Here is a 15,568-nt window from a genome sequence, read left to right on the forward strand (position 1 = left end):
TCGAGTTTCTGCTCCAGAAAGGTTTACCGGGTAAAGATATAAGTAGCACAAACTTTTTTTTCAGGCGTCAGAAATGTTCAAATAGTCAACTTGAATATGTTATGTATCCTTTCACAATTTTCACCTACAGTCCAGATAGCCTATAGCTCATGTTGGTTTATGTTGATTTCATTTTAAAAAGCCTAAAATTAGCCCCAAACACAGAGACGTAAATAGCAAGTTATTTATGTCTGATCCCAGGAAGCGCATTATTTTCATCCTTGTATTGCTATTCTGATTTATACAAGGTAACATATTTGTCATTTGCAGGATATTAATACTAGGGGAAGTCACGTTTTCCGTCCGTAGTATTTAGAATTCCAAAGCATATAGAAAAGTTTTTTCCTCGTCCTGATATATGAGGACTTGGGGTACTCTCTTCGTCACGAATAGTTCTATTGTACTAGTATTCGCAGGGTTTGTCAAATGGCATCGTTTCTGAAAGAATCATACTTCACCCATGCATAGATTGCTTTGGGGTAAAATAATAAGTAGTGACCTTAAAACATTTTTCTAGATCAGAGGGTGTAGCAGATCTGTGTAATATCATTGTGTATATATGGAGCATATTTTCTCATCCCTTGGCCCCATCTGGCTAATACCTCACCAAAAGAGTCCCATGAATAGAGGAAAAAGTTAAGGTCAAACTCCAGTTTCAGTCTTTTACAAGTCCCTTTCATCGTTGTTAAAAGCGGGGCACTTGGAGATGGGCACCATCTCAATGATGTCTAGTTATCTTACAGACTTAAGCTTACTATACATGTGAAGAATGGTTAGAGATAGACACCTACAAAGGTTGAAGGTCAAAGCTCGGAATATTACTATTGTGATACAATAACTTACACATTTTATAACCAACAGACTTCATACATGTATCCAGTGTATAGTGAAAATGGTTTTGAAAAATCCAAAGGAAATAGACATAAAATTAACACGCGGAACAAACTGAATGAAACCAAAATTAGTTTTTCCTTATGTTAAATTTTTACTGTATAGATACTAGATTCAATATTTTTTTTTAATTCAATAATAATAAATCTCAGCATCCCCGCCCAATCTTATTAATCAACACAGTCAGAAAGCATGCATGCAGTTTCATGACGTCTGAGCAAATAGCTTTACGAGGCGATAAAGCTATTACACATGTATACCTTATTTGTAGTTTTGTCTCGGACATACACAATCGAAAATAAATATATTTATATATATTGTACTCTACCTTATAACCCTGAAGAAAGAGACCCCCAAATGTGACAATGTTGTGGTAAATCTTTTTTTACTTTACCACAAAACTTGTACAATTGGGGGGGCCATCCAGACTTCACTCTCCCCACTGCTAGCACACCGAGACCGGTGTGAATGCGCGGCCGCTTAGAGAGAGGTCCGTCTTTCAGGCCCGTGTTGCCGCGTGTCTCCCATGTCCCTGTGTAGGTGTTGGTGAATGTGTCGCCAAAAGATGTAGAACAGTACGGCCCGGGTTCCTCTTCGATAAAAGGCCAACCCGGGCCCCTGGGTTAGCTGTATGTAAAGCTGGATACAAACATTGTAACGAAGTAAGCGGCCGAGAAACACCACTCAAACCCGATGTTTCTCACCTCGATAGGGAGATCTTGTCGGGTCCAATTTCAATGGTGATCTGAAGACCTAAATTTCCTTATTCCTATTGATATATATCCCTAAAATATTAACAGGATGTGGAGAGATATACAGGGAAATTATGATATATATTGTAATTCCAAACAAGGGGTTTATGGGCCATAAGGCTCACCTGAGTAAGTAAAGCCCTTCTGATTGATTGATTGTATGTTGTTTAACGTCCTATTCGAGATTTTTTAGAGACGTCACCATATACCGGTGAAGGGCTTCAAACTTTGACCTTTACTTGGCACTCAGGGCCATTGAGCAGTGAGGGATCTCTATCGTGCCAATGCATGCCGTGACACGGGGCCTCGGTTTTTAAGGTCTCCTCCGAAGGACCCGCAACTTTCACTTCAAAGTGCCGAGCGCATGGCGAAGGAACAGTTACTACCCATTTTTTATCGACTTAGGTCAGTCGCGGCCGAGATTCGAACTCACGACCTCCCGATCAAGGAGCGAGCGCTCTACCGACTCAGCTACCGTGAACGGTTATAGCCTTTCTGTCTTCATCAGCAGAATCTTTTTACAGGAAATTGTTACATGTATTTAAAACTTGGATCACATATTGTGGCCCAACACAATTCCTTGAACAAACTTTATTCTACATTACCTGAGGGTGTTTTTGTATAAATGTAACTTAACATTAATTTTGTTTGCTGTTCCTGAGAAGAATTTTGTAAATTATTCCTATATACTTTCATTGCTCATTATGTCCCCACCTTACCCCTTGGGTCATGATTTGAAGAACTTTAATCTACTCTACCTGAAGATGCTTACAAATTAATTTGACTAAACATAGCTTTGATGTTCCTGGGATAGAAATAGAGTTCCTATGTATTCCTATGTAAAAATTTGATTGCCCATTGTGTGGCCCCTGCCTATCCCCCAGGGTCAAGATTTGAATTAACTTGAATCTAGACTACCCGAGGATACTTGCATATAAATATGACTGACCATAATTTTGTTCTAGAGAAAAAAGATTTTTAATGACCCCCCCCCCCCCATTTAGTGCATTAAAACAAGTGTGTTCCCTTTGGATATCACTTAGTGGTCCTGATGACATATAAAGCATTCTTTTAAGGCGGGTGTAAATACGAATAATTGCCCTCTTAAAATAATGACCGGGGTCATTTTTCGACGTCGAAAAATTACCCTTTTGCCTGTAGAAAAGGTGACATCACCCTTAAAATCTGCATATCCTACGTGAAGAAAAATGACCCCCGTAGAACAAGCATTCTGAGAGTATTGCATTAGCAATACTAGTCCCCTACCGGCAAGTGTAATCTGGTTCCCGCTAAAAATTGAAAATGCCATAATTCCGTCAAAAATCAATGAAGCGAGACGAAATGAAAACTTGATCTATAACTAATCAAGGTTAAGTCACATACCAAAGATCAGCTCAATATCTGAAAGCGTTTAGAAGAAAATTGCGGAAAACCCCTAAAAATTGAAAAGGCCGTAATTCCGTCAAAAATCAATGAAGCGGAACGAAATGCAAACTTGACCTGTAACTCATCAAGATACACTCACATACCAAAAATCAGCTCAATATCTACATGCGTTTAGGAAAAAAGTGCGGAAACCAAGTGGGACAGACTGACAGACAGACAGAGGGACAGACAGACAGACAGACAGACGGACGGACAGACTCAGAGGAAACCTATAGTCCCCTCCGGTTTCACCGGTAGGGGACTAATAATGACCCCCTGTAGATTTTGTTAGGGATGTATATGTACTTTTCTTTTTTATTAAAAAGATTGAGCATTATAAATCAAAATGCCCGTGGACCAAAATGCTCATCTAAGGTATATGTAAAATGAGGATACAGGGATGATATGTTGGTCTTAAATCTTTCGAATTAAATGATTTGTCTTTTATGATAAATTGACATTATTAATCGAAAAAGAATTAACTATCCATTGTATATAGCAAATTAAAGTGGAGAGACAGGCATTTTTAACCTACACTGCAAGTAAAACTTTCATGATACCCCAGAAACCGCGAAGGACTGGAGTTAATAAGATAAAACTTGTTCATACAGATATCCATATCTCGCCCCCAAAGTGCAATTAATCTATGTGCTTTACGCATGTTTTCTGCATGCTCTCCTTTATCAGAGGAATGATAAATCTTGTATAATAAAATATGGAGATAACGAACAGTATTCAAGCTCAAAAGTCCATTGAAACAATACAAATCGGAAGCAGAGCAAGGCGGAACTGGGATCAGGTGCCATGGAGGAAAAAGCATCTCATCTCGACCGGTTACAGGTGCCGTGTGCTCCTTGTCCTGACAAACTGAAAAAATGTGTATAAATAATGGTCTAACAATTGGTATGAAAAACGTCAGTCAGCATTCGATTTAATGATAAATTATGTATAATGATAACCGTTTTTTATGATAGATTGTACTTGCTGACAAGGTCACAGTATCGACATAGAACTTGCCAAATGATTACTTAAAACGAGACTTTTTGATATCCTTATTTCATGAACTTGTTTGTCAGTAGCTTGCCTCGTTTTAGGAATTGTTCGTACATATAGAGCATGGTCTTGCGTATCGAATCAGCTGGAAGACAAAAAAACCCATATGCAGGTGATAATTTAAGGGTTATTTGCTACACAATAATGGAAATTGACAATACAAAAAAAGTCATCACGTTTATCATAAAGTTTTGTTGTTAGATTACCATTAAAGTCTTTTTCTAGTAAAATATCCATATATGAAACAGATGTGTCAGACTCTGTGATATCTTTTACTTCAAGTTCACTTGGATATATCGAGTCACATATGAATGGAAGTAACTACATGCAGGCCCGTAGGAAGCAATTTCAGTTTGGGGGGGCACAGCCAAACATTTTTCAGTTGACAGTTGAGGGGGCACTACTAAAAATTTTCTGACAAGCAAAAAAAAAAAAAAAAAAATGTCAACTACCAAATATTCCTTGACAAGCAAAAAAAAAAAAAAAAAAAAAAAAAAAAAAAGGTCATCAGGCGGTTTTATTGAGGGGGCACATGCTTATAGTATCTATGTTTACTATAGTAATCTATATATCGGCAAAATTATTGGGGGGGCACGCCCCCCCGTGCCCCCCCCCCCCGGTTCCTACGGCCATGACATGTATTATCCACTGATAGTACGACGTCGATACAAGTCATATAGACGTCGAGTTGAAGACTACTACTGAAATGTAGCCCTATTGTTTCAAGACTTAAGATCCGAGTTTAGAGCATTGACTCAGTACAAAAGCACATGTATGTAATTCTAAATATATTGAGCTCATATACTACAAGCGATACGTAACATGTAAAATCAGAGAAGCTTTATAGTAGCAATTAAAATGTCAAAACTCTTCAAGCAATGTGATTAAATTCTACTTGGAATGGACACAATTGAAATCCATTGCACCCAACATAACACAGAGCGAGTAATTCTTGTCCTCGAAGAAAGTGTGCCATACAGAGGTATAGTTCCGCTTGACTGTGTTTTAGGTACATTGGAATGTTACGAATTGCTCTCTCTCTCTAGTATTTCTTATATCAAGAATGGACATGCATAAAGGATAGGTAATTGAAGGAAAATACACTAGCCTATTAAAAAAAATAAAATAGTCTATGAAAAAGGTGAGAAAGTGTGGCACCAGGTGGGTTCAAACCCCCAACTTTAAAAAAAGTACCCGCGGTGTGCATAGTCAGTGGTTATACCAATTGAGCTATTCTGACCATAAAATTTATTTGTATAAATGTGAAAATCAGGTTTCCTTATTTTTTTGTAGGTGAATTTCGACCCTAGGACAGGGGTGCCCCTAAAAAATCTTATCTTAAATTATTCCTTACATCCCAACTATCAAAATATCACAATTTTATTTAGGGGCAGACCTGCCCTAAAGGACTTCTAAGCCAAAATTTATGCAAAAATTGGCGCTTTAACGAAAAAAAAATGCTGTTTTGACCAACTTTGGAGGTTTATACTAAAGTTGTAAATAATAATTTAAAGTGAAAAATTAAGACATCTATACGGTAGAAAACAACTAATAAACATTGATTTTTAAATGTCACTTTTCCAAGGAAATTGTTCTCTCCTTTAGGCCAATTCTTTTGAAATAATTATATTTCTTTTCCGAGTCGTGTTAAGCTTTAAATACATATGTCAAAAAGGGCCGTGACAACCCAGCCATCTTAAAAACCATGGTACACTTTAGGTAGAAATCGATAACTTTTAGGTATTACCATGTTGTAAAGTTTGGATTTGGTAGGTGAAGGTACGTAATTGCAAAATTTACAACATACCGTTATCGTATAAATTTTGCATTTATCTCTACCAAGTAAATTTTAAATTTGCAGAACTTTCCATGATTTTTTCTTGTAAGTCTGCCGAAGTAAATAACTGAAGTAGACGTTTGCTTCTCCATGACCTATCAGTGTTTGAATAATGACTAGTCAAGGTAGCCAAGTTACACAAATACAAATATTTATTGGCGCAAACAAAATTACAATAATTGGCAAAGGCACAGCATATTAAAAGACTCATCAATTGTTCACACATTTAAATATTCTAGTAAAGAATGTGAGGCTATACATAATTATAAATCATACCATCATTTGTACAATAATTATGTATTTGCAATCGTTTCTAGATATATGGCATTTTTTAATAAATGAGTGTGTTATTTTCAGTATTTCTGGACATTGGCTATTAAAGCAAAGCTTAACTTTTTGAGTACAAGACATATTTGATATTTTTCCTTGAAAAAAATTCATCAAGTTACTTTCATAAGTTAACCTATGATTATTGTATTTATGGCAGTTGAACAGAAAATGAAATTCATCTTCAATCTCCCCTGTGTTGCAAATATTACAAAATCTTTTATCTGTGGGTGTAGACATATGTTTCCCTTTTTCTTTGGCAAGGTTTCTATGGCACTAAGTCTCAACCTGCTAATAACTGATCTCTCTGTTTTCCTTTTTAATATATCAGTGTATCCACAGCGTTTGAAGTTATCATAACCAAATAAAACAGTCTACGTTTACATACTGTTTATCAACTTAAGTGTGCCAAGTGTGGGTGTGGAGAAAGAAGCAGAAGTAATTCAACATATTTTCAAAGCATGTTTTAAACATAATTAGAAAATCGCAGGCTTTGACATGTCTTGCATGTATCAGGATACTATTCTCAGAAAAAATGTACAAAAAAAAAAAGATAAATTTAAAGTCCTTAATATTTCATTATGAAAACAAGAGTAACAAACCATGTCTCGATCCCAGATGAGATTATGAATCCCCAAAAAACTTGTCTCGATCCCAGATGAGATTATGAATCCCCAACAAACCTTGTCTCGATCCCAGATGAGCTTATGAATCTCCAAAAGTGACAATAACAAACCTTGTCTCGATCCCAGATGAGATTATGAATCCCCAAAAGTGACAATAACAAACCTTGTCTCGATCCCAGATGAGCTTATGAATCCCCAAAAGTGACAATAACAAACCTTGTCTCGATCCCAGATGAGCTTATGAATCCCCAAAAGTGACAATACCAAACCTTGTCTCGATCCCACATGAGCTTATGAATCCCCAAAAGTGACAATAACAAACCTTGTCTCGATCCCAGATGAGATTATAAATCCCCAAAAGTGACAACGTTGTGGTAAAAAATGAAGCAATTCACCACAAAACTTGTACAATTGGGGGGCCCTCCAGACTTCACTCTCCCCACTGCTAGCACACCGAGACCGGTGTGAATGCGCGGCCGCTTAGAGAAGAGGTCCGTCTTTCAGGCCCGTGTTGCCGCGTGTCTCCCAGGTCCCTGTATACATGTAGATGTTGGTGAATGTGTCGCCAAGAGATGTAAAACAGTACGGCCCGGGTTCCTCTTCGATAAAAGGCCAACCCGGGCCCCTGGGTCAGCCGTTAAGGACAGCGTTCGGATTGACGAAGTAAGCGGCTGAGAAACGCCCCCAAAACCCTCCGTGTCTCGCCATGATTGGGAGACGTTGTCGGGCTCGAGTTTAATAGCGATCTAGGCTATCTTGGCAACGTTTGTTTATTTTATAGACGAGGTATTGCACAATACACGGAAATCGACATATTCATGTTGCGAAATACCTGCAGAAAAATGCCTGAGCTCAGCAGATTACACATAAAGAACGATAACCTGCACAAATTGTTATTGAAATGTTTACATCAGATAGCAGAAATTTGATTTTTTTTCCCCTTAAATTTTGTGTTAATTTTTATCGAGATCGCTTTTATTTCTTATATACGCACTTTCATTTCATTTATATGGAATTCCATAAGGTTTAATATTTCCTTTTCTGTAAGTGACGTGTTTTTTTTTTTTTAAAGATTTAAGAAATGTAAACAAATATATGCTAATAATTTATGTCATTTTCCTGAATATTTCTTATTTAAAAAAAAAAAAATAAATTTCATGTAATACTAGAATGTCGATCAGGATCGCTCAAATTATTTCAATCAGGGTTGTAAAGCAATATTTCTTAATTTTTGCACTTCTTTTATTTCTTTTTACATATATTAAATTATAATTGTTTAATTTTTTTCTGTAAGTGACAGTCATATTTCTTGAGGATTTTATATCCATAGATTTAAAATATACTAACAAATAATTCATTTTCCTGAATATTTCATTTATTTAAAAATAAAACGTCTATCAGACATTTATGACACGCTATTTTTTTTTTTTTTTTTTTATAATAGACATTTATATTATTTGTCAATTTATATAGTAAATTTCAAGCTTTAAATATCTTATTTACATAAAAAAAAATCAATTTCTGTGAACAATACAAGGAAAAAATACTAGTATAAAATAATTAATTAAGTGCTTTTATTAGTCTTTCAAAGGTGACATTATATTTCAAAAGCTATATTTTAATATTTTAAAGATCCATTGAATAAAATTTTGTTATCTTGAGCCTCGAGTCTCCTTTAACACAAATGCCCCTAAACGTGTTCAAGTTAATTGCGAAGAATAGTTATTGGACATAATTTTCGTGGACACCTTATTTTAATAAATGTCATTTATATGATTAAACTCTGAAAAGTTACTGAGACACGGGCCTCCGGTTTTTTTTTTAATTTTTTTTTTTTTTTTTTTTTTTTTTTTTTTTTTTTTAGGTTTTATTCGAAAGACCCGCTTGACTTTCACTTGACTTTCACTTCTAATGCCGGGCGCTTGGTGAGGGAATATTCACTACCTAGTTTGTGATTGTCAGATACCCTGTGGGCCCCAGTCTAAGGCATGCCTTGTGATGTTTTGAGGTCTTCGAAGAACCAATCCATCACCAATTTCGTTGTTTGATGGTATCTGCTATGGCAATTGCATTTTCTCAGGCTTTTCCGGCAAGCTCGGAAAAAGAAAATTTTATAAAAAATGGAGTTGCATCCTTTTTATTAAAGTAATGAATGGAAATGCTTGTCCCTTCTGTAGTGCATATTTTAGGTAATACCGGTTTTTTTTTTTTTTTTTTTTTTTTTTTTTTTTTTTTACAACCAATAAAGTTAAACTCTATACTCTACAGATAAGAGGTCTCCCTACATCTATTTCAATGTTTATAAAAAAAGGGGGGGGCGTGTCATAGAAGCCTATGTAAAACAGTCGAGGTTGTTTTCCGTTTGCCGAAAAGGCACGAGAAGTTGCAATTGCTTCTATGGGTGTTTGGTTGGCTCTCCTCCATAATTCTGTGTTTGATATTATCTAAGACTGACATTAAATTTTCTCAATCAATTTTGTTTAGTTTTTAAAGTTTAAACTGACGTTTCTGGTTTTCCGGATTGGTTTTATGTAACAAATGCATGTCTTATTCCTGTTCTTGATCTTATGTCTTCGTCTGTTCCTCTATTTTGTTACAAACTAGTTTGCTAATTTGATTACAAATCAATCTTACGTCATCTTCAAGGTACAATTTTGTTCAGTGTAGACTATTTTATGCCACGTGTAGATGCCATTGCGCTGTTCACAATTAATCCAATCCATCAGAATATGATTGGAGACAAAAGACAAACTTAAATTGGCGTAATCCGGTGCTTTCTCAAATGGTGTTGAAATGCGATGTGAAAAACGTGGCACATTATGTTGGAATAAAGCCCCTGAATTATATTTACACATGTATATATAAAAACTCTGCTGTAAAGCCAAAGTGCTTCAATCTTCGGACATAAGTACATATGTAATACATTCAATTGTGCCGTATGCTTTCTAAAAAGTCGAGAAAATTAATGTATAGAGGAGATGTCCATTTTAGTAACAGTTACTGGTCAATGATAAGATATAGAGTGGCTATTTGATCTGTGCATAAGCACCCACACCAAAATCCTACTTTTTCATTTCTTAACCAGCTGTCGACAGCAATTTAATTCTAATATTATACTAGTGAGGACTTTTCTAGGGATTCCTCTCCAGGTTTGACAACCACCATATTTTGGGTCACTTTACAATGAGGCCCATTCTCAAGTTCTTAGATATTTCTTCGATTCCTAAATCTTTTTTCAGACAGACCTTTCAAAATGTTTCCTGTTACATTTATTTTTGGGAATATTTTAAGGACTTCTGGTGGAATAGAGTCCGGTCCTGGGGCTTTACCATTCTTGATTTTATTGAGTTCTTTAATGATCTTCCCTTTGGTGACTGGGTTGGTGTTAAAGTCTTCCACCGGAAAAATGTCTGGGACCTCTTGGATCTCATTTCCATTTAGAAGACAACAGAAATGTTCTCCAGCACTCTAGTTGCTGTTCTGGTTCGTTATGGTACTATTTCTGCCTTTGTTCCGCACTGGTTTGTTTGTGTTTGCTTACTTCCGGTTCTTATCGGTTAGGATGTACAGGATTAGCGTTGTAAGTACATCACCTGATGTGTTCTTTCATTCTTGAATTTGTCTAGGATATTTATTCTTTTCTTAGTTCTTTCCTTAGGACAAAGATTATAAACCTATAAGTGATTTTTTCAGAGCGGCAAACAATGAACATGCATAAAAACATCAAACAACGAACTTGTATGAAAACATCAAATAATGAACATGTAAAAAAAAAAAATCAAACAATGAACATGTATAAAACAGCAAACAATGAACATGTATAAAACATCAAACAATGAACATGTATAAAACATACATGATTCTTTATCTTTAATTAGGAAAAGTTCATCAAGCAGAAAAAAATTACAATCACTTGCACTACAGATATCTCTCAAGTTTCAAAGATCATTTTTGTAAGTATTTCAAGCAATGCTTCCTTGATCCCACACAATTTTGTCATTGGTAAGGGAAATACTTTAACAAGTTTCATTGATATGTGAATAACATTCATTTTTATATATCGAACTGATTTAATTTTTACGTTGAGAACATAAATAATATTCCAATTAATCAAGTGGATTTGTTCTAGAGTTTTTATATCTATCAATACCAAATACAATATAAAGAAAAATCAATAGAATTCCCAATGAAAACGGCATTCCGATTGAGTAGCCATAAAAAGGATTGGTACAATCCGGGTCGTCTCTCTTCCATATGGCAATTCCAAAGGCTGAAATATACAGACATATATAATTTTATTGTGTGGTATTTCCAAGATCTGACACTCTAAATGTACCTAAATTAGCTTTATTATTAAGCAAATTTCATTTATCTTTCTGTAAAGTAAAATTACTTACAAATGAATTCCAAGATGAATGTGACGATGACAGATAGAGCTGCCATAAACTGCATAAAATCCCGTATATCTTTATCCCAGAGGAATCCCACAAACATCCAGAGGAAGATCCCAGTAAATATTCCCATCACACTGGTGGGGACCATCAGGAGAGGGAGAACATAAGAGGAGGTGGAGCATTGTTGTCGGAAAAATCCGACTGAAAAAGCAGCATACTTAACATTGTTTTACTAGTATTAGGGACATGTTAAAACAAAACATAACATTACGACATATTAAGAATCTTAAAAGTAATTTGAGGTATGTCACTCGTCAGCTTATAAGAAAAGTTTAGTCAGAACCTCTTTGACTAATTTTGGCTTTGTTGTTCTGGAGAAGATTATAAAAGATTTTTCCTTTATTCCTTTGTAAAACTTTGACCCCCTTTGTCGCCCCACCCTACCGTAGGGGTCATGATTTGAACAAATTTGATTCCTCACTACCTTAGGATGCTTTCAAATCAATTTGTCTAATCGTGGCTTTGTTGTTCTTGAGAAGATTTTCAAAGATTTTTTCCTATATATTCCTATGTAAAACTTTGATCTCCCATTGTGGTCCCACCCTTCTCTGAGGGGTCATGATTTGAACAAACTTGAATCTACACTACCCGAGGATGCCTCCATATCAATATGACTATTTTGGCTTTGTTGTTCTTGAGAAGAATTTTAAAGATTTTCCTACACATTCTTATGTAAAACTTCGATTCCCCTCTGTGGCCCCAACCCGTCTACCGGGGCTAATGATTTGAACGAATTTGAATTTAAACTCTGTTATGAAGATTTCACATAAGTTTCAACTTTTCTGGCGCAATGGTTCTTGAGAAGAAGATTTTTAAAAGATGACACCACTTTTTCACCAATTCTTAATCATCTCCCATTGTAAGAGGGCATGGCCCTTCATTTGAACAAACTTGAACCAAATGGTTAGGGTTAGGGTTTTATATATTGTCATATTATTGTTATTATATATATATATATATATATATATATATATATATATATATATATATATATATATATATATATATATATATATATATATATATATATACCCTAACCCTATACCTTAGGATGAAATATGGAGATAACGAACAGTATTCAAGGTCAAAGTCCATTAAAACAATACAAATCGGAAGCAAAGCAAACATGGACCTCCAAAAACATCAGAGGTGCGATCAGTACCATGGAGGAGTGAGCATCCCCCTGCCAACCGGTTACACCCGCAGTGTGCTCCTTGTCATGATCGGGAAATAACAGAAAAATCCGTCGACAATTCAGTGTATAAATGATGGCCTAACAATTAGTACGAAAAATGTCAGTCAGCATTATATTCTTTAATGATAGATTAAATTTGCTGACAAGGTCATTGTATCGACCATAGAACTTACGAAATGATGACTTTCAACGAGACTGTTGATATTCTTGTTTCATCACCAAGGGTGCTTTGTGGCAAGTTTGGTCGAAATTGGCCCAGTTGTTCTTGAGAAGAATTTAAAAATGTTAAAAGTTTACAGACGGACAGAAAAACAGACAGACGGACAGACAGACAGACGCCAGACAAAATATGATCAGAAAAGCTCACTTGGTCATAAAATCATTAATCATAAAGAAAGAAGATTTATGGGGGACTATTTCTTACGATGGAAGGATATTTAGAAGAAAATTCTTCAAATATACACATTTGTTTAATTTATTATCTTGGAACTTTAGCCCTACATATTTTTACCCAGAGCATTTTCCCCATTATTATATGCTAGGAATATTAAATATAGGTTCAATTATTAATATTTTTAGAACAAATTTTACACATTCACTTGACAGACTTTGCCAAGAAATGAAGATATATTGAAGAAGTCAAGATAAAATTTACACTTCTTTTGACTTGAAAATCGCATATTTTAACCAATACATGTATCTCAGAATTTACACCACTAGTCCCATCTTTTTCTTCATTATTTTAATTCACACGATACTTCCAACCGATCAGCACTAACGTAATAAAAAGCTTGATACAAGAATATAATATGTTGCCTATTTAGAGTTTTAATGCTCCAAATACTTTTTTAGTGCAAAAAGGTCACACAATAATTTATAAGCATTAATTTGCAAGATTTGTCCAATGATAAATATTATTTAATCTATTTTACGCAAAAAAAGATTATATTTACTGCCATGATTGCATCTGGTAAAGTATGATGAAGTTAGAATGATGAATAATGAAGAGTTACAATTTAAGTGCAGAAAGTTCAAGTTAATTGTAGCGTTGCTCAATAAGATGCACACTGACCCCAAATTTTCTTTGCGATTTTGAGTCAAAATATATGAGTACTTATTAAAATATACTTTTAAAAAATCCTTGATATAACTAATTCACGCGTGACATACCTTGATTATTTCTAAAATATGATTAAGCTTTGCAGTTATAGGAAAACGCAGATTAAAGCATGGCATTACAAGAAGAGTTAAGGACTATTTTTTAAATTCATGTACTTTATATTACACCCCCTCCCTCCCCCCCCCCCATTCCCCTAAAAAGCGACTGAATGTTTTGATATCAGGCCAGATATACCCTTGAGTTTTATTATTGAATCATTCAATAGTTTGATAAATAAAATTAAATTTAGAATATCTCAAAACAATACATTTATTTTACTAATGCAGTTTGAAAAATTTTATTTATTTAGGTTGTAGTAAAAACTTTTTAATATTTCTATTACTTAGCAAGTTCGTCATTAATTGTTAACCTCTCAATTGATTAATAATATATTATCATATCAGAAACTTACTCATTAATAATGATGTGACAGAAGCCCAAAATATGACAACTCCGGTACCTACAAAGAGTTAAACAATGTCTTGATTTATATAAAAATGAGAGAGAGAGAGAGAGAGAGAGAGAGAGAGAGAGAGAGAGAGAGAGAGAGAGAGATACCTCCAACAAATGTTTTTACAAACAATCTCTTTTGCTTTCTTAAGCACAGGATCATCCGGCCTGCCATTTTGCATGTATACTGTATTAACTTCTTCCCTCTAAATTGTAGATTGATTTTGATTTCCCAAAACGATCGATCGATTTCAGAGAAAACAATCACTTCCTGGTTTATAATACCAGCAATTTAAATTCATATAGACACCTATATTTAAACAACTATTAAAGACTGGTGAGTAGACGAATCGTAAACTGCCACTTTTAAAATAATCTATTAAATGTAGCTATCTTAAGATTACACTAAGCTTTCTTCAACACACATGCAACTTCATATGTTCTGACACTTTCTCCTCCCCCCTTTTCCTATTTTGTTAGGATACTGGCAATACGTAGATGTCTTCTGCTCAAGTAAAAATATTTATCTCTTAGGCCTAGGGATCATTGTGATTATATATGAGATATTTCCTATTCTCTTTTCTTGACCAAATATATTTTTGTGTTGTATGAGTTAAAGACGTATTGTTAATGTGAGCATCCTGAAGTACATATGTAGATGTAGATCTGGGCGTTCATTAAAATCTCTGCAACTCTCAACCAAAAATTGGATATCCTTGTATGTTTCAAGGATGAGTTAGTGCACGTAAGGAGTTTTTGCTGATACCATTAATAACTTGGTACACTCCAAGCCCAAGATTTATGGTTGGGTAACTATGTAACTGTGTAAAGCTATCGTTATCAATAATAGGTTATAATAATGGATGCAGGTTCAAGCTCAGTAAACAATGAATGTTGGACCTGAGGTGCTAAACTGTCATTAAAATCTACAGAATTAGTGAAAAAAAAATATCTTTACACCTCTATCTTTATCTCTGACATGAAACTATTTCAGCCAAGATTTAAAGAGATTTAAGCATGTTTAACTGTTGACTATTTAGGATTTATTGCTGGCCTAGATCACTAATACGTTAGCCAATTTAATATCCCAACCGATAGTGCAAAAAAAAAAAAAAAATCTCAAAGATTGTTGAGATTTATAAAAATGTTTAAAAAAAAAAAAAAAATAAATAAATAAAAGGAATTCTCTTCTGAGAGTTTGTTGAGATTTATCAAAATGTTGTTTTTTTTTGTTTTTTTTTTTAAATAAGGAATTCTTTTTTGAGAATATACATGTATATGATATTAATATTACAATTCTTTGTTTTCCAGTATTGGTACTTTAAAGCTATATATGGCGTATCTGAGCTAAAAAATGATA

The 15,568-nt window shown here is 34.6% G+C and overlaps 1 protein-coding gene across 1 annotated transcript; it reads right to left on the reverse strand.

The window, feature by feature from the left end:
* Positions 1-10,839: 10,839 nt before the first annotated feature.
* On the reverse strand, positions 10,840-14,389 carry LOC133174319 (uncharacterized). The gene is made up of 4 exons (XM_061309408.1): positions 14,317-14,389; positions 14,171-14,218; positions 11,348-11,545; positions 10,840-11,220 (listed from the first exon to the last, which is right to left on the reverse strand). Exons 1-4 carry the CDS (start codon positions 14,381-14,383, stop codon positions 11,057-11,059), a joined length of 477 nt encoding a protein of 158 aa, XP_061165392.1. The 5' UTR covers positions 14,384-14,389; the 3' UTR covers positions 10,840-11,056.
* Positions 14,390-15,568: the final 1,179 nt, after the last annotated feature.

This window comes from Saccostrea echinata, unplaced genomic scaffold, assembly GCF_033153115.1.
Source record: "Saccostrea echinata isolate AGI-Se365-2 ecotype Australia unplaced genomic scaffold, CSIRO_AGI_Sech_v1 ptg000057l, whole genome shotgun sequence".
In the NCBI taxonomy this organism is placed as follows: Eukaryota; Metazoa; Mollusca; class Bivalvia; order Ostreida; family Ostreidae; genus Saccostrea; species Saccostrea echinata.